General features: G+C 31.9%; 1 protein-coding gene across 2 annotated transcripts in view; it reads left to right on the top strand.

Annotated features, from left to right (window-relative positions):
• The first annotated feature begins 12924 nt into the window (after positions 1 to 12924).
• LOC127707695 (uncharacterized) overlaps positions 12925 to 22547 on the top strand; it is an 89734-nt gene continuing 80111 nt past the window's right edge. For both annotated transcript variants that reach the window (XM_052212358.1, XM_052212357.1), the window contains exon 1: positions 12925 to 13068. In XM_052212358.1, the coding sequence (XP_052068318.1) occupies positions 13011 to 13068 (58 nt within the window). In that variant the 5' untranslated portion in view covers positions 12925 to 13010. The remainder of the gene's footprint in view (positions 13069 to 22547) is intronic.

Genomic DNA, 22547 nt, shown 5'->3' with positions numbered 1-22547 from the left:
TAACTTCTATGTCATTTTGGTTTCTGGTGGAGAGTTGTCTCATTGACAATCACACTACATCTTCTTATTTTCATATCACAAGTTGAAAACGAACAGACTTTGCCATGGTTATAAACCGAAAAAAGACCAAAAGACAAGTAACAGTATACAAAAAACATAGAAAACTAAAGACACGAACCCACCAAAAATCGAGGGCGATTTCGTGTGCTCCGGAAAGATACGCAGATCCTGCTTCACATGTGGCACCCGTCGTGTTGATCATGTAGGTACAAATCCAGTGATTAATCTAATTCGGTATGTCTCATTAAAGGGACAGAGAACGGTTTGAGGTTACGACAATTGGAACATATACGTCGTCATCTATCAAATAGATATTCCATCAACCAACTGCTGATGGCGTCCGTAATGAGGATGGCAACTTCATCACTTGGAAATCATGATAGGTGAGGCAATATTGTATAAACTGGAACATATATACTCCATAAACAGGCGCTGCTGGAATGGTGCTACATATCGAAATGGAAAGTTAAATTATTAATTCATCGATTATATTTATTGCATTTTACTTTTGATAATTAATTACAACCATTTATTGTTATGACAATGCATATTGATAATGTCTTTGTATCTGGTATATTTACTTCGCATTTGACCTATAGGAAAGTAAATATATAATACGTTACGTTCTTATAAAGTATTTATTTAATTATACTCATATGATATTTTAATTTGTTAAGTTGTGTCTATCACTTAATGCTTTATAATCTGTTATGTGATATGAGAGGCCAAAGAAAACTGTTTACCTTCTAATTAATGCAAAATGATAAACCCCATGTGGTTGCATTGCATATTAGCTTAGATTTTTATCTCTATCAATTTATTGAACTACATTGGAAAATTCAATACTGTCGTCTCAATGCTTCATAACCGCGTGTCCAACATTAATATATAAATGCATCCCATAACAACTATCCTGCTACATAATTAAGCAAAGGTAAAGAAATTGTTGGTATAAATGTTCTGTAATTAACTATTAGTGAGGTGAGCAAACACCTTAGGAAAATTAATATGGGGTAAATATTTGTTTAAGAGACAGCATTGTCAAGCTATTAACGAAATATTTCAATAAAACGATCTATTATATAAAATATAAAACGGCGCAAACAGGAACTAAAGCATGTCCTTCAAAAATGTATAATATTGATCTATATCAAAAATATTTATTATATGATTACACACTTTTTTTCTAGAGGTTATTGATGTGTAAACTCGGGCGATTAACTCACAAACTTTATGTGAAGTTTGTGACTTAATCGCCCAAGTTTAGACATCAATAACCTCTAGAAAAAATGTGTTTAATCCTTATATTTCTTAATACAAACATACAGTCCGAAGGACTTTTATGTGAAGTTTCTGATTTAATAGCCCGAGTTTACACATCAACAACCTCTAGAAAAAATGTGTTTTATCCTTATAATTCTTAATACAAACATACATAGTTGTTGCTTATAATAGGTTTTTTTTTTATATGTTTTTCTCTTCGTGGAACGCTAGCATTCCATATATGGGCAATGCGCATGAATATATCCAGAGTGAAATCGACACACAAGGAAGCTTATTTAGGTCATCACATTTCATCGTAATAGACTATAAAGTAAGAATTAACAACACATTTTGCTAAAAAATTTTGTTTAAACACAAAAAGAAACAATAACAGAACAACTAAAACGTTAAATGTTAATATCTGAATGTTAAAGCGTCAAATAATCCTGACTTGTAATCCGCGCCATGAATGTGTACACACGCTACACAGGTAATCATTTAAACTACACAGATCGAAAGTGTTACATGTTAGCTGAAATTGAAACTACAGTTTTGAAACACAGAATTTGCTGCAATTCCAGACATTTTGCTGGTTTAAAGATTGGACTGACTGTTGACTAGAACGTTATGATTTGGCCTATCGATGGAGTTGAGAGGGGTTCGTTCGGTAAAAACGGATTGTCCAGTTTCTGTGACATTGTTTGGAATGGTAGAAATGGCGGCAGAACTAGAAGGGGCAACTGGTACAAGTGCAGCTGATGACGATGAGTTACCCGTTGCTACATTGTCTAATACCGAACTACTTTTATACTTCTGATCTGGTCTTCTGCAATAGGATTCCAGACTTTCCTCACATTTATGGTCGGACATAAATATGATGCTTCTATCTGTTAAAACAGCATCACTCATGGCGGTAATAGCCGTTGATATAAGTGAATGTCCTGTGTAGCGTTTAACCCCGGCATTTTTGCAAATGTCAGACATGAAAGCTGAGAAGTTTTAAACCTTGACCGGGGTTACACTATACCATGTGTTGTACATAAGTGGAATGCGTAATGCTTCGCGGCAGCATTTGTTTAACAGTGATTTGGCTGCAGGATCACACTTGGATAGGATGTGCTTAATGGTATCAAAGGGACAGGACGAGGAATTGGGCACGGCATACATTCTCTTGTCCTGTGTTTCTTCTGATGCACCATCTAGTCCACCTTGGTGGTTTTTTTATGTGTCTCGTGTGAAATTGACAGAAATTCAACTCCCCTTTCATCACGTTTAAATTTTAGAGAATTTATATTCAGCTGATGATGAAATTCTACCCCACGGCTGACAAAATGAATTCCTAAAAGGTACCATACTATGAAACGGAGTGCAACTGGGTCATCTTTTCTCATAAGGTATGTTTTAACTTTCGTTAATTCAGGAGTTGATTTAGTTGGGTGGTGTTGTGTTGGTCTTGATAAACCATTTCGTAAATTAAATTTGAGTTTGGCACTAAGCATAGAATTTGCTGATTTAAATTCTGTCACGGATAATATCAATGCTACGGCCAATGTCTTTAAGATGTCTGTTTATATCAGCACGTACATTTTTTAAGGAATTTTTGTGATATTCCTGTGCTTGCTCTTCTGGCATTTTTAGCGCCCTTTTGGTTATGTTTTGAGGTTGCGCCTCAGCATAGAATTGCCTCAAACTACTGTTCAGTCTGTCTACAGACACAGTCTGAAAGTTCACAGTACTTGTGAGTCTTTCAGAACACCAAGCTGAAACGTAATAATGTACATATAAATTTGTCGTCAAAGAAGTTCATCTGCTTATGTTCATATCTTGATTAAAGATTTTGTATATGGGAAGATCATGTTTTTATATTATTTTTGTTGTTTGGTTGCTGTCTCATTAGCCTGTACCAGTCTTAAATCTACAGTCCCGGAGCTCAATTTTTGGAAAATTTTAGTTCTGTTGGCCTGTAGAGATGATTTTTATAGGCCCGAAAGCAATTTTACAAGCCTGGGCTGTTAGGCCTGTGATAAAGCTGAAGACTGCTTATACCGACATCTTTCATTCATATTTTCTGAAATAAAACTGTTTGTCGGGTTATTGCATTAACTCAAGTTTCAAATAATACACCAATCTCGTTGTATTTTATGAATGAGTTACACCAGTTGGCCAAAACGACGTCATCAGATTGTTCGTACTGTGACGTAATAACATAAGCATTGTGATGTGTGAAAATAACAGGAAAGTGCATGAATTCGTAAGTTGTCTATTTTCGCATGTTTGATTGCTTGTTTATTTTCCTCTCTCTCTGTTTTATTTAGTTGAGTACGCAATACTGGTTGAAATGTACAAGTTTTTTGTATTATATTAGGTTGTGTCATTTCATGTTTATGTTTTATTTTAGGTTGTGTCAAGTCATGTTTGGATCAATCCACTCCTTTCTGGGAAATGGTCATGTTTTAATTTATATTGTGTGTCAAAACGGATCATTGCCTGGGTAGGTTTGATGGAAAAACAACATCAAATTTGCATCACTGTGTTCCAAAAAGATGTTTTATAGAATCGTACCATTAAATACTCCAACTCCCCACTTTGTGTTCTTTTTTGTCGAAGTACTGTACTGATTTTGCTCTATTTCAAGCAGAGTGTCTTTGTCTAGATTGTTAAAACGTCTGGAGTTGGAAGACTTGTCTGTTTCTTGTATTGGTGTAGGTTCTTGCTGATGTTGTTGAACCTGGGCATCATCTGTTTCAGCAAAAGTTGTGCTTGGTTGGGTTTCTGTCAGTGTTTGTTCATCATTGTTAATGCTTGCCACAGCATGCAGCAGCATTTCATCAAAGCCTTCAACTTCACGGTGCATAATTTCAAATAGGTCGACAACTTCATCAACATTAAAGTCTTCTGGCAGTTGTAATTCAAACGTTATTGGAACATCTGGCAACGCAGATGTGTCAAAATCAGCTTCAAGCTCCATGTTTACAGAATTTTAGCAGACGATGTTTTCAGATGAATTAAAGGTCATGTGATTTCCGTATTTTTTACCAATTAAATAAATGATTTACGTTTGCAATTATGAACTCCATTTTATTTAATTTTTACAACCACAAAAAATATATAATTTATACTAGGCCGATTATATTTATTATGGGTTCGCGATTTGGAGCCGCCATATTGTTTATATTAGTTACAAAAGTAGTTCCGGCAACACGGCCTATCAAAGTGTAAACCAAGAATAGAAAGTGGAATGGACCAATCACAGTTAATTCTATGTAGATATGCAAATGATATAAGAATTATATATATATATGTTTGAGTGCTTAAGGTGGATCCCTACAGATATAGCAATTTTTTTTTCACCATTGAATTTTTCTTAAAATTTGCATACATATACTATGCAATGGCCTCTATAAATATTTGAGTTAAAAATAGTATGTCACCAGACTCGTTTCCATGGTAACGGTCACCAAAGTTGGTACATCACGTGTATGCATAAATACATACCTGATGTAGAAACTCTGGATTTTTTTCAAGCCTTTGAAAGTATTTTGAAAGGTTTGTTCTTCATTTATTACAAAATTAACATTAAAAATGTAAATAAAACACAAATAATGGCAGTTTCATTCATATTTATTAATTTCGGCTCAAATTTCATCAACACTGATGCACACAAAAAACACAGATTTTGTTAAAAATTTCTATTTTTCTTAAATTTCCAAAAAAATGGTCCAATGAATATTTTTTTAAATTTGACATAAGATGGTCAAAACAATGAGCTTTGAAAAAATAAAAAGAAAAATATGGGTCACCAGACTATTTTTTGACCTAAAAACGTTTTTGTGACCCCTAACGACACAGTGATCAACAACAGTTCTTTGTATATCTTTCAAAATTGTGTGTACAAAGTGTGAAACATGTTGTTATATTCTTTGTTAAACTTACACAGAATAATACAGTTTCACAAGACAATCAAATGAAAGCAATTTTTGTTTCTACGAACAATGGTTACCATGGCAACAGGACAAGAAATTGGAAAATTCAAGTTTTTGCATTGTTCTGATGTGCAAGAGTAACTACCTAACAGACAAAAAGAGATCAAATACCATGATTTCAGAGCTACAACACATGGCTTCTATGTTAATGTAAACAAATATTATGATAATGCAGCTTATATAAGCATTACTGTGGTCTAAAACGAGCAAAACAAATTACTCAGCAGTTAGCGAAAATCACCATATATTTTTTTCTTTCAATTATCGATTCATAGATACCAGTCATGCAAGTAAATGGATTAAAAAAATGTCAAGACTTTGTCACCCTGTCCTCAATTAATGATTTAAGTTTGATGAAGCATAATAATAATACATTATATATTTTCAGTTGTCATAGTAACATAAGCAAAAAATGATGAAATTATAACTTTTTTAAAGGTTTTTCAACTTTCTTTATTTTTAATGCCTCAATAATTAAGCAAAAATATAGACTGTTATATTTAAAAATATGTATATAGTTTAATCCTCTGATTCAGTCAAGTACTGATTGATAGTCATAGAACAATTAGAATTCATTTTGTTCCCTGTCAAAATTGTCAATCCTTCGATCCATATTGAATATTACAGGTTGCGCCCATTCAGATATATCATATTACTATTAGTGGCATTACGAAAAGAAAATACCAGTTATTTTGCTCCCTTCATTTAAAATGTCACATCTTGGCATATTACATCTCTGGAATAGGTTTGATCCATTGACAGCTGCTACCTGAGTGATGTCACTTTTTCTTAAAAGACGTCTTGTTTAAAAATCAAATTTTACACATTGATCTATTTATATATATATATTATAAAGAATATGAGAAGGAATTTGCTGAAAGTCACAAGCACTAAAGCATTGTCGTTTATTTCAGTTTCTATTTCATATGTTGTTCCTTCTTTAACATTTGAACTACATGGGGCCTTCTTTCTATTCTTTTTATTTCAATTCTTCTCTTTTAAATTCTGTGTTTTCTGGTTATCTCTTTGCCTCTCCAATTTCTAATTCATACTTTTCCAAACTTTCAGAGTAAATTTGCCGGGGGAACATTCTGATGCTGCATTTACCTGAAAGTTTAATTTATTTATTTGTAATGAAAAGGTGTAATATATAATATTATGGTGCAAAATTAATCCAATCATGTATTAAAACATCAATTTAAAAAGATTATATACCTGACTAACAAAGGTACTCATTAAGCGTTTAATATCCTAATGTGATATATGGCCAGGTTTTTGAAGTGATTGCAATAATTAGGTCACCTGATGGGTATGCAATTTTATATTGCTTCTGCATATGATGTACATCCTTTTTAGTGTTTTTTTTAATGTACAATGGCAATTTGGAATGAAATATAAGTGACAATATAGGGAGCATTATAGTGTCCAATACAAATGCAAATTCAAGGTATATATTTAATAGCTGTGACCTTGACCATTTACCTTAAATCAATACAGTTGAACTGTTCTTTTTAGTATACATTTACATATACAGTATGTGACCAAGTTTGTGATAAACATAAGTAATCTACATCACATAGTTAGCTTCATTGTGGCACATAGGAACCAGTGGCAGTCTTTATAATATACTTTATATTTATTAAATAATGAAATAAAGTACAAATCAATAGTGTAAAATGTGGATCACTGTGACCTTCTTTTGCCTGGAAGCTGAGGTACTAACTGAGACTCTGAGAGTTAACTGTGTTAATAAGTTTGCATGATCTGACATCTTTAAATATGATTGCTGAGATATGAAATTGGATGTTTAACATAACCAAAGTCAGTGAAGTGGCAAATATATGTCATCTTTGTACAAGTTTACATGATCCTACAATTTAAAGTTGATGAGATATGAACTTGTGCATTTCAACTTGAGGCAAACTAAAATCTACTAAATCTATTGTCCAAAAAGAAATGTTTATGACAGCAAAACACCATTATCAGATTAAAAAGTATCAAATGAAACCTCAAGTTTTTTTTCTCAAAGGTAACTACATATAATTATCCTAAAATGTATGTATTTACCATTGACAGCCATTTATATCCTTCATTTTTCTGTAAAACTGCTGCTAATAACCTGCTGTTCTTTAATGGATGATGATCAACCATTAGACCTACAATTGATAAGAAATATTATAAAAATCGTATTGAGAGTAAATTTATATAATTACAGGATTCATAATGAGTGAGACTTTTATATTACTTGTTATCAACTTCGGTTGTTCAATAACAAAAAAATAAAAATAATGATAAACGAGCCATTTTTTTTAAAATAAATTAACTATAAATTCACTCACAAACTGAAAAAAAATCATATTCCATATAATAACATGAGCATTGCAAAGTATGGCATCCTCTCACCATAGAAGACTGTTGCTTCTAAAGATTTCACAAGAGTGTTTAGAATCTACAAGGTCCACTTTGACCTTGACATTTGGGCATTTCTTTTCTATTATTAAAGTTTAAGCCTTAATTCTTTAAATTTACCTGTATTACTTTCATACCAATGTAACTAATTCTAGTTCAATATTTTTGTTGAAACACATTCTGTCATGATCTATACATCAAAGTCTTCAAGTATATATAACACTGCTTTACCAAAATATTAATTTGAAATATTGACCCTAAACTTGAAATTATTACCAAGATCTGTTAATTCATTTTTATGACTGCTAGGGCAAATATGAATATAATTATGGTCTTCATTATACTTTATATCTACTTTGGTAAATTATCAAAAAAAATACTTTGAAATAATTTAACTAAAGATTTAATTACCTTCCAATTACTCATTATATTAACCATGTTTAAAACTGTTTCTTCTCCTGATTTAATTTACAGGATTCTTTTGCAACTGCAAATATTTTCTTTCCGGTTTCATTCTCCTTTTTCTTTATGGTGGATGAAATCACAGAAAGTATATTCAATCCATTAAGAAAATTGTTAAAATGTGTGGCACTAATTCCTGCATGTATCATTCCTGAAAAATATGATATGAAATGTCAGTCTGCGCATTGGTTAATTAGATAAACTATTTAGACTTTTCAGTTCATAATTTTATTTGGAATATACAAATGTTTTTTTTTTAATTTATATTTATATAATATGATTGTAAATTCATATTTGCCTTTATTCTTATAGATCACAGACTCATATACATTTCTTGTGGCTTGCATGCCCCTTCCTCATTTTCTTTTTTCCCTTCATGCATTATCCTGCATTCCACACATCATTATATCTGTGTTTTTAAATGACTAAATCTCTAAGGTATCAGACCACTTGGTCTATGATCACATGCAAAAGATGATTAATATGAAAAATTCTGATTATAAGATAAAGACAACTAATGTTTCAAGTTTGTAAAACATTATTTCTGTGAATGAATCATTGTGACTGTATTTGTTTTCTTTTTCAATTCTAATTTCATTTATGATAAATTGCTACCAAATAATTATTTACAAAATAATCCTCCCCTTTTGGATGCAAAACTAAAAAGCCCCTTATGCTGTTGTCTTTCTGTTCATTGCAAAAATGATAAATAAAATAACTTCCAGGGGCAAAATTCCAGAAAAATTACTAAGTCCAGCTTCCTAAAAAAATTGGGCAGCACTTCCCCTCAAAATTATGCTTTTTACCCTCAAACCACACAAACCCCAGACCATAATAGAGGGGAATTCAAGAAAGAAAAAGAGAGGTGTGGGGCAGGTTCATTTATACAAGACATGAAACCATACACCTTCTCCAACAAGTAAAATGTGTAAAGAGAATCTAGAGAGAAAATTTAAATCTCTTACCAAGTGCAGCTTTTGAATTGATAACAAATTCACCAGTCCCATTTCTTTTCCTCGTATCTACGCTGTTACATATGCATGATATGCAGGTTACATGCATTGCAGCTACTACAAGGTAGCATGGTATGGACAAAATGCTCCACTGCCTCCACCTCCAAGGTCGTATTTCCGTTTGCCGACAGTATCCGCAGGGGACAGTCACACATCTTAACGAACAGATTCTGCGCTAGGTGGTGAGCCAGAGCTAGCCGTCGACCTTCTTTCCAGGTTTCGTCAAACGAAAGGTCACTGTGATCGGACGCCGAATTTCTCCAACTCACAAAAACTTGTATCATATGATCTTATAAGTTGAGAATCATTTAAGACTGTGTGAACTTTCAGGCTGAAGCTATTCATATTCTTCATTTTAAACGAACGCATGAGTTTAATCTTTTTGATAAACCTTCCTCTCTTCCGTGCGATCAATTAATAACATATTAAATGATAGTCAACATGGGTTTAGAAGTAAAAGGTCTTGTGAGACCCAACTTATCATCAGTTTACAAGATCTTGCAAAATCATTGGGATATGGTAACCAAATAGATGTTATACTTTTAGATTTTTCCAAAGCTTTCGATAAAGTCCCCCATCAAAGATTAGCCCAGAAATTAAACTTTTATGGTATTAGGAATCAAAATTTAAATTGGATAAATGACTTTTTAGCTGACAGGCAACAGCAGGTACTATTAAATGGTGTTAAATCTTCAAAATTAGCTGTTGATTCTGGTGTCCCTCAGGGAACAGTTTTAGGCCCAACATTATTTTTACTCTTTATTAATGACCTACCCGAACATGTAACTTGCAATGCAAGACTTTTTGCAGATGACTGTTTATTGTATAGAAATGTTAATAATAGTTCTGATGCCAAATTACTTCAAAAAGATTTATCTAGTTTAGTACAATGGGAAGAGGACTGGCAAATGAATTTTAATCCTGAGAAGTGTTATGTTATTCATATTTCTAAAAAAAGTAAACCTTCCACTTTTGATTATATATTGCACAATCATGTTTTAGAAGCAGTAAAAGACAGTAAATATTTAGGCGTAACTATAAGCCATGATCTTGATTTGGGAACACATATAAACAATATTACCTGTAAGGCAAATAAAACCTTAGGTTTTCTTCGTAGGAACTTAAAAAACTGCACACGTAAGGTTAAAAACCTTACGTACACATCACTTGTCCGTCCAGTCGTCGAATACTCTTCCCCTGTATGGGATCCGTACAAAAAGCAACACATCACTCAGGTTGAGCAGGTACAGCGTAAGGCAGCCAGGTTTGTCTTCAATGATTATAAAGACAGATCACCTGGAGCAGTTTCAAATTTAATTAAATCATTGGAATGGGAAAATTTAGAAATAAGAAGGAAAAAAGCTAGATTAACTATGCTATATAAAATATATTGGGGGTTAGTGGAAGTTCCTAAGGACAATTTAACAATATCTGATAGACGTACTAGGGGGAAACATTAATTTAGGCAAATATCAACAAATAAAGATTTCTATAAATTTTCTTTTTATCCTCGCACTATTTCGGACTGTAACTCACTACCTGAAGCAATAGGTATGTCTGACACCCTGGAATCCTTCAAAAGTGGCATATCCACTCTAACATTTGAAGGATCCACAACAACTTATTAAACTACAAAGCCACTGTACATAATGTATATATGTTATTGTTAATGATTTTTCTTTGTCATACTTTTTTAAATTAAGTCCATATGTACATAGCACACAGGTTCCGGGAAGTTTTACACTCCTACCTAGGAGTCTACTCCCGTATTCGGAAGAAGAAGAAGAAGGAGCTGTAAGTTGTTTACACACGTTATCAACAGACGACAACGGAACTGTACCCGTCACTCTGATATATAGGCGATATATCCTAAGATTAAAACAAGGAACCAGTTTTACATCAGTGAAACGTTGTTATCTCCCTTAGTATCGAAAGTTACCTTAAAACCAAAAGGAGCTTGAACAGAAAAGTCGGTCATCTTTGTCTTGGGGATTTGAAACTTTTGCATGTTTACTTACTTTAAGAACTAGAAAAAAAGATATCCTTTAAATCATGCAAACAGCTAAACATTGGCTACGGCGTAACAGATGGTAAATTCGATATAACATATTAATTTGAAGTATGCTTAAATCCTGCATAATACTATTTACATTTCACTAAAAAAAGACGTATATTTTCCAGCGTATATGACAATACTAATACTTTCTGAATTTAACTCTTTTTAAACAGTAGTAAAAACCAGGACAAGAAAGTTATGTGTGAAAGTAGTACTTTATCACTCTGTGCAGCCAAATGATTGCATGTTCATCTTCATGTACAACTTGTTTATTGTATCCATATCAGCTGTCAATTTACATTTAAATTTGTGAAAAATCAGAAACCTTTTAAAAAGGAATTCTTTAAAAAGTTCCTTGTGATTTAAAATTTATATTGTAAATATACGCACTGTAGTGAAATTATCAATAAAAAATATTAGTCCCATACATTCAATAACAGCGCTCGAAGTTGAGTTCACTAAGGACAATCTTATGCCGTGGATATGAAATACTAGAATTTCTAACACCGTGAAAATTTAATATGTATGTGTTTTGTGTACACATCAGAAAAATGTTTATAACTGGGCTCGGCTTCATTGGCAACGCTCAGAACTAAACGTTGAACCAACCAAATAGGATTAATATCAATGAACAATATAACTAAAAGAGAAAAAAGAATTCAAAGCCATCAACGCTAGATACTTGATATTTCTACTCCAGGGACCATATATATACCTTGCTTAGACACGTCTTTGTTTTTTTTTTTTGTTTTTTTTTTGGATGATAACTTGAGTATCCCCATGATGAATTGTTACTCATTTATATGGGTCAACAATATGCAATAGCAGTAAATATTTTATATGTCTCTCCAAACATACTAGTATTTTGAACCCTTAAAATACAAAACACACCATACTGCTTATTTTTGTTTTCTCTTCGAATGATTGTGCGGTTCGGGGAGCATTAGTTGGTAGAGCTGTCTTTTCAGTTTTCATATCAAAAATATTAAATTATTTTTTTTTTTTATTTGAGCCTTTATTTGAACTATATTTCATGCGAATAAAGAAATAAGTCGAAAATCCCCTCAGCCAAACATGATAAACATGCCTGCATTAAAACTCCAGATTTTCAATAGTTATAGTTTAGTAGGAAAATGGAAAAGTAGAACGTATTCTCTTTCTTTGACTTAAATCAAAACGAGGAAATTCATTTTTTTTTTTTTAATTTTCAAAAAGATCAGTTTCTGCGTTATCAAAAATGTTCTGAATGCTTGATTACAGCTTTCAAAATAATGTCTCTTCTCCTAACATATTTCACATTGGTTCACATAGATAGTATATAAAGTTTGAAATTGGAGACTTATTATCATTCCTTCAATAAAGTTCATCACTTGATTTCCTATTTATGTTTATATATAACTTCTCTTTAAAAAAAAATCCACGTCCTCAGACGTTCATTGCATACTCTCGTTTTCAACCTTTGATTGAGAAAATAAATATACATCTTGTATTAATTAAGCAGCTGTAGGTATATATTTTTAAATAAATTGTGGGTAGTTAATCAATAATTTAAGCAGCATATGCATTGTACCGGTCCCCTCAATATATTGACGCCATAGGGATACTGATGAGATAAATAACTTGATATTTGAAAAATTAATAATTAAAGTTTTCCAGTAATCGCTTGAAGGAACACATTTGCTTTAACGATGAGGTATTCCATTGTTAATTTTGCCATCAACAGTAATAGATGATAATGTCATCGTGCGAGGAAGACTCTGAATTATGAAATATTTCATTTATTTTGTGGTTTTATTTTGCTGTATTGGAACAGTTTTTGCTGGTAAGTAATGATGAATTCGTTGTTACAACAGTGTTAAGTATTTGCAGCGATTTATTTAGTTACTGTATGAAACAATTAATTGATCTCAAATACATGTTTGTTTTAGGTTTTTGTTTTGTTTTGTTTTTGTTTTATAGGGGATGAGGTTTTTGTTGGTTAAATCCTGCGGTTTTTTTTTTTGGTTTTTTTTTAACCAAAATTAATTGAATAGGACAGTTTATATTATTATTTTAGCTAAGGTAATAAGTACGTAAATTGCCAGTCCAACATTTTAGAACTTTTGGAAATATTATGAACAACCATAAACAAGAGTTCGGTGTTACAGCTATTTGAAAATGTAAGGAAAGTCGTTCCTGACGTTTTTCTTCATTAAATGTTAATATGATGGAAATTTCCTTTTAATTGATGTATTTTTCATAAAGGGCGACCGAACTATTTTTTTATATATCAACTGTTGAAAACCTGCTGACGAAAAAAGTTTAAATAGGATAACGTCCGCCAAATGAAAATGGACTTAACAATAAGAAGGCATTTTGGATGAAATGCATCTAAATGGTAATTACACCACGATAAATTATAAGAAGAATGGTCCCAAATCAATGAGGAACGATTGCCCTTATATTTTGGTATAATTTTCGGCGAGTTTTTTGGTTTTGGGCTATTGCATATACTAGATTATTTGCTTGATAGCGAATAATCATTGTGATAAAATTAACTCTTGTATTTCTAGGGTAAGTTGTAAAGATTTAGGCAACGTAGTTTACCTATGTTCAAATCTTTATAAATCGATTAAAAAGATATACACAAAAACTCAAGGAATCACAGGAAAAGCAAAAGGAGCTAGACGACAATTCTGGTATTTTAAGATCTAAGATGCAAAGACATGTCGCTAGTGAGTTGAGACACATATATATCGTTTCGGTAAAACAATAAGTGATGACACATGTGTAGCGTTGATTTCAGTCGTTATTCCTCATAACTGTTGAAGCAGTTTTGTGTAATGAGTGCACCCCTATTAATGAAGCTCGTATAATGTGTAACGTATCTGTTGATATACCACATTGTGGGCGTGACAGAAAGCAATGTAAGCAACGAATTTGTATATGAACTTTGAAAAGTGAATACCATAAGTTATAAAAAATGAAAACAACACGTTATAAATTTCATGCTTCCGTGGCGCTTTTCTGGATTTACCTTCATCAGGAACGCTCAAAGCCGAATATTTGAAAGCCAAGGATGTATAACAATCGAAACATTTGAAGAGCTATATAACCAAAACGGACCTAAAAAAATAGCCAAATCCATCGAAGGCCAACTTTGCCTAAGGGAGTTGAAACCTTAGTTTCTAACAATTTCAAAAAATGTTAACGGACAATTTTAGAAATAATTATTTGATAGAGTCACCCACTTTGTTTTTACTGTAAAAATCATTCAAAGCGTTGTTCGAAATAAGCAGAACATCATCGAGTTGTCAGACGTAAAACGTTTTTTTCTTCTTTTTTTTTAACTTTTTTTTCTCTCCCAACTAGGTAACAGATTGTTTAATACACCAAAAAACGAAGTCGGTGACCATATGATTATGTTATATCATTTAAATGGAAATCTTTTTTTTTTTGCCGTGCATGTACTGATTTTGAGTCATGGAAGGATACACCCTATCTTTTATTTTTCTATTATAATAATGGAGTTTTTCTCTCGCGCTGTGTGGAGTCCGTAGAAAGTTTACCCGTACTTGATGTGTATTCTCTTTTAAGTTTTTGAAGTTATGATGTATTTATTCTAAAGATAACTTCTCTTATGTGTGCCACATCATTCTCTAAATTTTAGACCAGTTTGTGCACTTAAATTTTGATAGGACGCGCACCACCTATTCTTGGCCCTCATTCCTATCCACGTTAATTTTTTCACTTCCAAACATTTCATTGGGCGGGATCAACCGTTATTTATACAGCAGACCAAACCAGGTACTCCATATCTGTGGAACAGACTATATATGCCCTCATTCATACAGTTTTGTATTATTCAAAACTATCAGTCAATATTTGTTCTACAAAGATCACCAGTCCTTCTTTCATCTGATACCGTAATACTAAAATATATTCTACATAGTTTTATATTTACACCTATGCGTAGGAACTATTTTGTGTTATATATGTACTACTTTCCAGTATTTTCTTTTTTGACCGGGCCCGATTTGGTGGTGTTACATCTTACAAAGTCTATCCAAATTATTTTTGCAGAGAATTCCGCTCAAACCGGTGATAGGGGCCGTCTTAAACTTGCAGTGAGGTGAAAATTTGATTGCTCCGTGTTGAATGCCTTACTGTGACTTTGAGATAAAGAACAGCAATAAAAGCGTTGTTCCTTTCCTTTTTGTGTGTTTTTGCTATGCATGTACTGATTTTGTGTCATTGATTGATACCCAATATCCTTTGTTTTTCTATTATAGATAATTTTTATAATGAAAGAATTCATATTGTTAATACTTCATCCGTATTTCCGCCTGCCAGTTGATAGTTTTTGTTGAATATACTCTACCGTTAATAATAGAAAATATTTTCATTTAGTTAGTGAAGTGAGATACATAATATATTAAATAACGCCTCACATTTGGATGATTTTGAATGAATACTTTATGAGAAACTGTGACTTAGCACAAAGATTTCAAAATGTATTTCAAATACCAGCTATTTCCTGTTGATATTGACAATTATTTTTTTACACCATGTATTTTCTATAAGAAGTTAAATTGGTTGATCACAAAATGATTCGGATTTAACGTCATTTATATCAACTTTTCAACTTTTGCATTAAGGTTTGAATTTTCAAATATTTTAGCATCAAGCATCACCGTAGAGGCATTAGTTGTCGAAATACGCATCTGGTGCAGGAAAATTGATAACATAAATGTTATTATACAAATTGAAAAAAACGTTTATTTTGCACATCCATGACACGATTACAAACAATTTAATTAACGCAAGGATATACTTGGAATTTTCTTGAAATATATTGAGAACATAGTTTATTCAACGTTTTGTTATTCTACTGACATTATTATTGTAAAGCTCTATTACAGCATGTTCCCATTTTTGGTAATGTTTCAATATTTAAAATCACCTTCTGATACTAAATAATACTTATTTTTCATTCAAACATTAAACATAGAGCATACTGATGAAGGTTATTCTAAAAAAAAATCGATCTTCGTATTTAGATTTCCAAATTTTAAATCAGCCGTACTTATTGGCGAGTATTTCGGAACACTTACCAACGCACTGGAATAAGTACAACATGTGGTTATATTAAAAGTTTTACATTCAATGCATATATTTTTATATCCATATGGATAACCTTTTATTAGCTAAATTTGTGGGTCTGTATATCTTTTTTGTATGAACTGAGATGGAAGACATCAAAGGGACAATAAAAACTAAATGTTTTCAGAAGTTGTGAAACTTATCATGTCAACGCTCCCAGTCTCGTTCCTTTCGGAGTTATTCCCTTAGTTTTTTGTTTGTTAACCTAATTTGTACCAAATCAGGAATATGACAGTTGTTTTCAATTCTTTTGATGTGTTCGAGCTTTTGATTTTGCCATTGATAATGGACTTTCCGTTTTGAATTTTCCTTGGAGTTCGGTATTTTTGTTATTTTTTTATTTTTTTTGTATCTTCTCAATTTAATTATGACAATTTAACCATCGGAAAATTTCTGTTGTATCGAATTATTTGTCTTTCTATACGCACATATAAAGAAAGAGATGCTAGGTAAGTGTCAATATGACAACAACACAAGGACAAACAAAATACTTCTAGACGTCAGCATACTGTGTAGCCTTCAACAGAGTTATAAGAAAAATGACTGAAACCGATACTACAAAAGTTTTACGGTCACGAATTTGTTGACCGAAACGATTTGTCGGTGTCTCGACTCACTAGCGACATGTTGTCACGGTCTATATGTTTTAGATAACAGTATAGTCTGATATGTAGTTTTACAGATTGTGTCCAATTCTCGATTGTGACAATTTTACTAAAGTGTGCGTTCGCATGGCGGGTGATGCAAACCAGAAGACGCTTATCCTGTCGACGTAACCGGTTTCGTTCCTTTTGGAGTTCATGAGATTGACCCGTTTTTATTTGTTACCTCGATTTTCGAGATTTGAACATTGTAAAGTACTGCCGTCTTCATTAATATAACATATCAAGTTCTAAATCGCCAATTTTCAAACGATGAGGCGAATGAATTTGATAGAATCTATCCCAGATCAGTCATTAATACCAAATACTTCAAATGACAAAAAAAGAGAAAAATAATCATCAAATGATTAGGTTCCTGGTTTGGTACTGGTAACTTAACATTAAAGGAGTAGATGTAATTCAAATATTATGATGTCCTTGATAGAGGGTTGCTGCTCACAAGGAAGCTATTAAACCAAGAGTTTCAAGTGATGAAGTTGAAATCATCCCTTCGTAAATTTTACGGACGCCATAACGAGTTGGTTGACCGTTATGGAATATCCGTTTCACAGATGATAGCGGATGTGTTCCAAATGTCGTATCTACAATCCCGTCCCCTTTTCCCCGAAAGTGACCTATCTTATTAGACTTATTACTGGGCTTGTACTAACATGAGCAACACGACGATGCCACATGTGGAGCAGTATCTGCTTACGCTTCCGGAGCACCTGAGATCCCCCCCCCCAGTTTTTATGGGGTTCGTGTTGCTTAGTTTTTAGTTTTCTATGTTGTGTTTGGTGTACTATTGTTTGTTTGTTGGTCTTTTTCTTTTTCAGCCATGGCGTTGTCAGTTTATTTTCGACATATGCGTTTGAATGTCCCTTTGGTATCTTCCGCCTCTCGTTTAAAAAGTCTATACAATATATTTAGAATTCTAGACAGTTCGGTACCCAGACAAATCGGCATCCGGACAAATCGGCACCCCCGAAAGACAATTCGGCACCCAGACAAATCGGCACCTAGACAAATCGGCACCTTACATAGACAAATCGGCACCTTATAAATTATTTATCTTTGATCTAAATATAGTGAACCAAAAATTAAAATTTCCTGGCACTGATATATTTATAAAGGGCCTGAACTCAATTTGCAAGTTTAGTGTTAATATATAGCAATTATGTTTCACTGTTTTTCAAATTACTAATTTGTTTCCTGCACTATTTACAACATTATTATCAATATTGTATATGGTATCTTCGAAGAAGTATCTTATTAAGTGGTTTATTCCTTTTGTTATTTATTTGTGAAGACTGTACTGCAGCTTAGTCATTTTGATAGGTGTCTTATTTGTGTGTATTATTTTTCCTGATACAATGAACATTCGGATTTTATAGATTTCACCATTCATGTACTAGTTTAATGTTCATGTACTAGTTTTAATGTAATGCATAGTTCTATTACCATAGTATCCCAAATCAATAAAACACATCTAGAATATTAATAATATTTATTTATTATATTTAGCATAATTATATTCAACAATTTATGCATACATGTAATAAATATAATAAATAATAAATAAGCTTTATTTAGAGTCGGCAAAGTATACTTTTAACCGACATACAAGACATTTATAACAATACAACACATAATACACATGCAGTAAATTACACAGCACAAAATGAAGCACTAGAAGCATGGTTGTAATAAGCATGATAAGCTAGGTATTAAAGCTAAAAGCATATAAATATGAACACAAAGTTTAAATACTGTAATTATAACATAACATATATACAGACAGCAAGCACTATAAGTTCTAACAATTAATGTCACTTTGGTGGTGGTCCGTATACACTTGCACATTCCTTAAGTAGTCTGGACGCGGAGATGCTGTTGTTACAGTACTCGTCCCACAAAGCAAAAAGACGGCCCTGGGTCTGTCTACTCTGCTTACGCTGGTACCGTTGTAGCTTGCCTTCAGACACTAACTTTAGCTGCAGAGGAATATCGGAGGCTTCCTTAAATAGTTCTGTTACCAAGGAATAGAATGGCACTGGTCCCCTGGTGATCTCTATTCAGGAATTATCAGATTTATACATAAAATACTGATTAATGCATAACTACAATTAATTATGATTTAATTAAATAATGTTTATTCAAACAACAACCTATCTAACAATCAATTATGATTTAATTAAATGATGTTTATTCATACATACATAATCATTTAGGGTTTAATTAAATGATGATTATTTTTTTTGTAATGCAAATTTTATCTACGAATTATAATATTACTGCAACAATTCTTTAATTTTTCCTAATATATATTTTTAAAAACGAGGTGCCGAATTGTCTTGGTCCCGAAATGTCCGGATCCCGAAATGTCTAAAATGGATGCCGAAATGTCTTCGGACTTGGGTGCCGATTTGTCTGGGTGCCGAAATGTCTTGTTACCATATATTTATCAAAATATTTAAAATTTTGATATATTCCCATACTATCAAAATTTTCTTCTGGGCTACACATTGTCTTTGACTATAATATCGCAAACCTTACTCATTAATCTCTTTCTTTCTTTTGCATCGAAGTATTTTGTAAACCTCAATGAATTAATTTGAATTCAAAATACAATTTGTAGAATTACTTCAAATACAGTTTTAATGTCTTTTCTATTTTTTTATTTTCTTTTTTTTAAGGTTTACCAAATTTGATCAATTAAGCTGCTTTAAAATTGGTCATATATATAAATATATATTTATTTTCGGAAAAACGCAAACACAAATGGGTAAAACCTTGAAATACATAAATAAATCTTTGATACAGCTAGGTTCAGGAAAAATTGAAGGAATTTGAGATAATTGTCCATGTATGAAATAAATTGAAGCGAAAATGGGCCTTCCTCTTTCAGGGTAAATTAAAGTACAAGCTGTTACTGTTCTGTATACTTCAGACAAATTGAGTTAAGGATGTTCGCTACTCTTGTTTTTGACATTTTGTCAGATATTCGGAATCCTCTAGTTTTATTTATGTAGTGCTAATAAAAATTTGCCCACTAACCCCTACTTTTCTTTCCATAATTGTATTACATATAATTGAAAAAAAACATTTTTCAAAATCTTATTAAATCCTAGTTATTTTTTCATAGTTTTTTAAAGAAAAAAGGTGCCAATTTTAAATGCAAGAAAAATCTAGAGAGAATCATTTCGCACCAGATTTTCAATTGCTTATATATCTCAAAAAACAAGGACACGGACATGTCATTTTTTTTTCTTCTTTTTATGTTCTGTTATCTAAATAATATAATAATAAATAATAGTCTTTAAAAAAGCTTGTTAATTTTAAACAGGGGAGCAAACATTCTTAACAGGGTTTTTTTTTTTTTTTGCAAAAGGCAAATCAATACACATATGTTTTTCTTTCTTTTTCTTTTATAAATAAATTGAAAAACTTAAACAAACTTTTAAATATTGAACAGCGGTATACTACTGTTGCCTTTATAATATTAATAAACCTAAGTAAAAAGTAAAATAACAAAAAAACCGAACTCCAAGGAAAATTCAAAACGGAAAGTGCCTTATCAAAAGGCAAACACATCAAACGAATGAAAAACAACTGTCATAGTCCTTACTTGGTACAGGCATTTTCTTATAAAGAAAATGGTGGATTAAACCTGATTTTATAGCTAGCTAAAATTTGGGAATATATCTATGAAACTTACAGTATATATTAAGTTTTGATTATTTATTTCTAGCATATACTAGTAGTTTAAATTTAAATTAATGATAAATATTTCTAATATTAACGGTATTTAATGTGTCATTTCTTAAATTTGAAGACCGTACTAATATTGGGTTATTTTGAAGAAAAAAAAACAACCAGTAAGTATATGATTAATATCCGACTTCATAGTTTTATTTTATTTAGACTAGATAAAAAGACATTGAAAACGTCTTTTTTTAATTATTGAACTCTTACCAGGAATTTGAGAAGGTATATCAGTAAAATTTTGAAATATTGAAAATGATCTCGCTTTTCCCTTGAGTAAAGTCAATCGAATACCAGTTTATTTACCTGAAATATATTACCTGTAAAGCTTTCAGCATACAAAAATTAATTAATTTAGCGAAATAAAAACAAAATTAATATTTGTAAGATTTTCTTGTGTATGTGGGTGTAAATATGTGTGTGGGCGTCTTGAAAGACATATGCCCAAACTCCCTGAAATAAACATTGAAAGGGCATTTAGAATGAATATCATAACAGCGTGGACATGAACACATGGTATTTAAATGTTTTCGTGTTTATCACTTGCTGTCGACAACAACGATTTCATGCAATTCAATTACAGTACGTCAGGGGCCTCTCAATGGGGTATACATACTTACTATTATTCCCATTTCCATTCATAAAATAAACCTTTTTGCATAAAAGTTTATTATGAATTTGTTTTAAATATGATTTATATAATCACATACAAAAGTTATTTTGAAAGATTACATCATCAGAGGTTATATCATCAAGTAATAATAAAAAAAGGTTTTTTTTTCTTTGCACAAATATTAAGTTCTATGGCTTATTAAAAGATACGAAAACAATATATTTATAGCTAGCTATAAACCACTACACTTCCACACAATCTTATCAAGAAAAAGCTTTCATATTTAATTAAATGGTCTTTTGAAAAATCTCATTACAAATTTATTTGCTGTAACTCGTTTAAAGCCTTTTTCTGTAACGAAAAAGGAAAGTATGCTAGATACACTTACTGGAAATGTGAAGATATGATTGAAGCTTTAAATTTTCTCCTGGACAACATATATGTACGTTTCGGCGATAAAGTGTATCGACAAGTAGTAGGTATTCCTATGGGCACTAACTGCGCCCCTTTAATAGCAGATTTATTCCTGTATTGCTATGAATCTCAGTTTATGACCAAACTCAGTATAGACACGTCATTGTTACATTTGGTTGATACATTCAACAATACCTTCCGTTATCTAGATGAAATTTTTTCGTTAAATAATCCAGAGTTCTCTAAATATACTACCGAAATTTACCCAATAGAACTTACTTTAACTAAATCTAACATAAACAGCAGTAGTTGTCCTTTTCTGGATTTGGACATTTCAATCTCTAAAGAAAAACTTCATACGAAAATTTACGACAAAAGAGACGATTTTTCATTCCCTATCGTTAATTTTCCTTTTTTTTCCGATGTTCCTTTGGCTCCATCATACGGTGTTTATATATCCCAACTCGTTCGTTATGCCCGTGTGTGTAGTGATGCCATAGATTTTAATGAACGTAATCAATGCATCAATGGTAAATTGTTAAGTCAGGGATTTCGTTACCATAAATTACGTAAAACTTTTGCTAAGTTCTTTCATAGATACAAAGATTTGATTAGTAAATTTGGCTGTACTTGTAGAAAACTGATTAAAACCGGTATTTCACATCCTAAATTTTACGGTAATATTGTACTTAAAGCGCGGAAATCACTATGTGAACCGTGTAAACT

This window comes from Mytilus californianus, unplaced genomic scaffold (genome assembly GCF_021869535.1).
Source record: "Mytilus californianus isolate M0D057914Y unplaced genomic scaffold, xbMytCali1.0.p SCAF_7, whole genome shotgun sequence".
NCBI classification, from domain to species: domain Eukaryota; kingdom Metazoa; phylum Mollusca; class Bivalvia; order Mytilida; family Mytilidae; genus Mytilus; species Mytilus californianus.
This window is presented reverse-complemented; position numbering and strand designations above follow the sequence as displayed.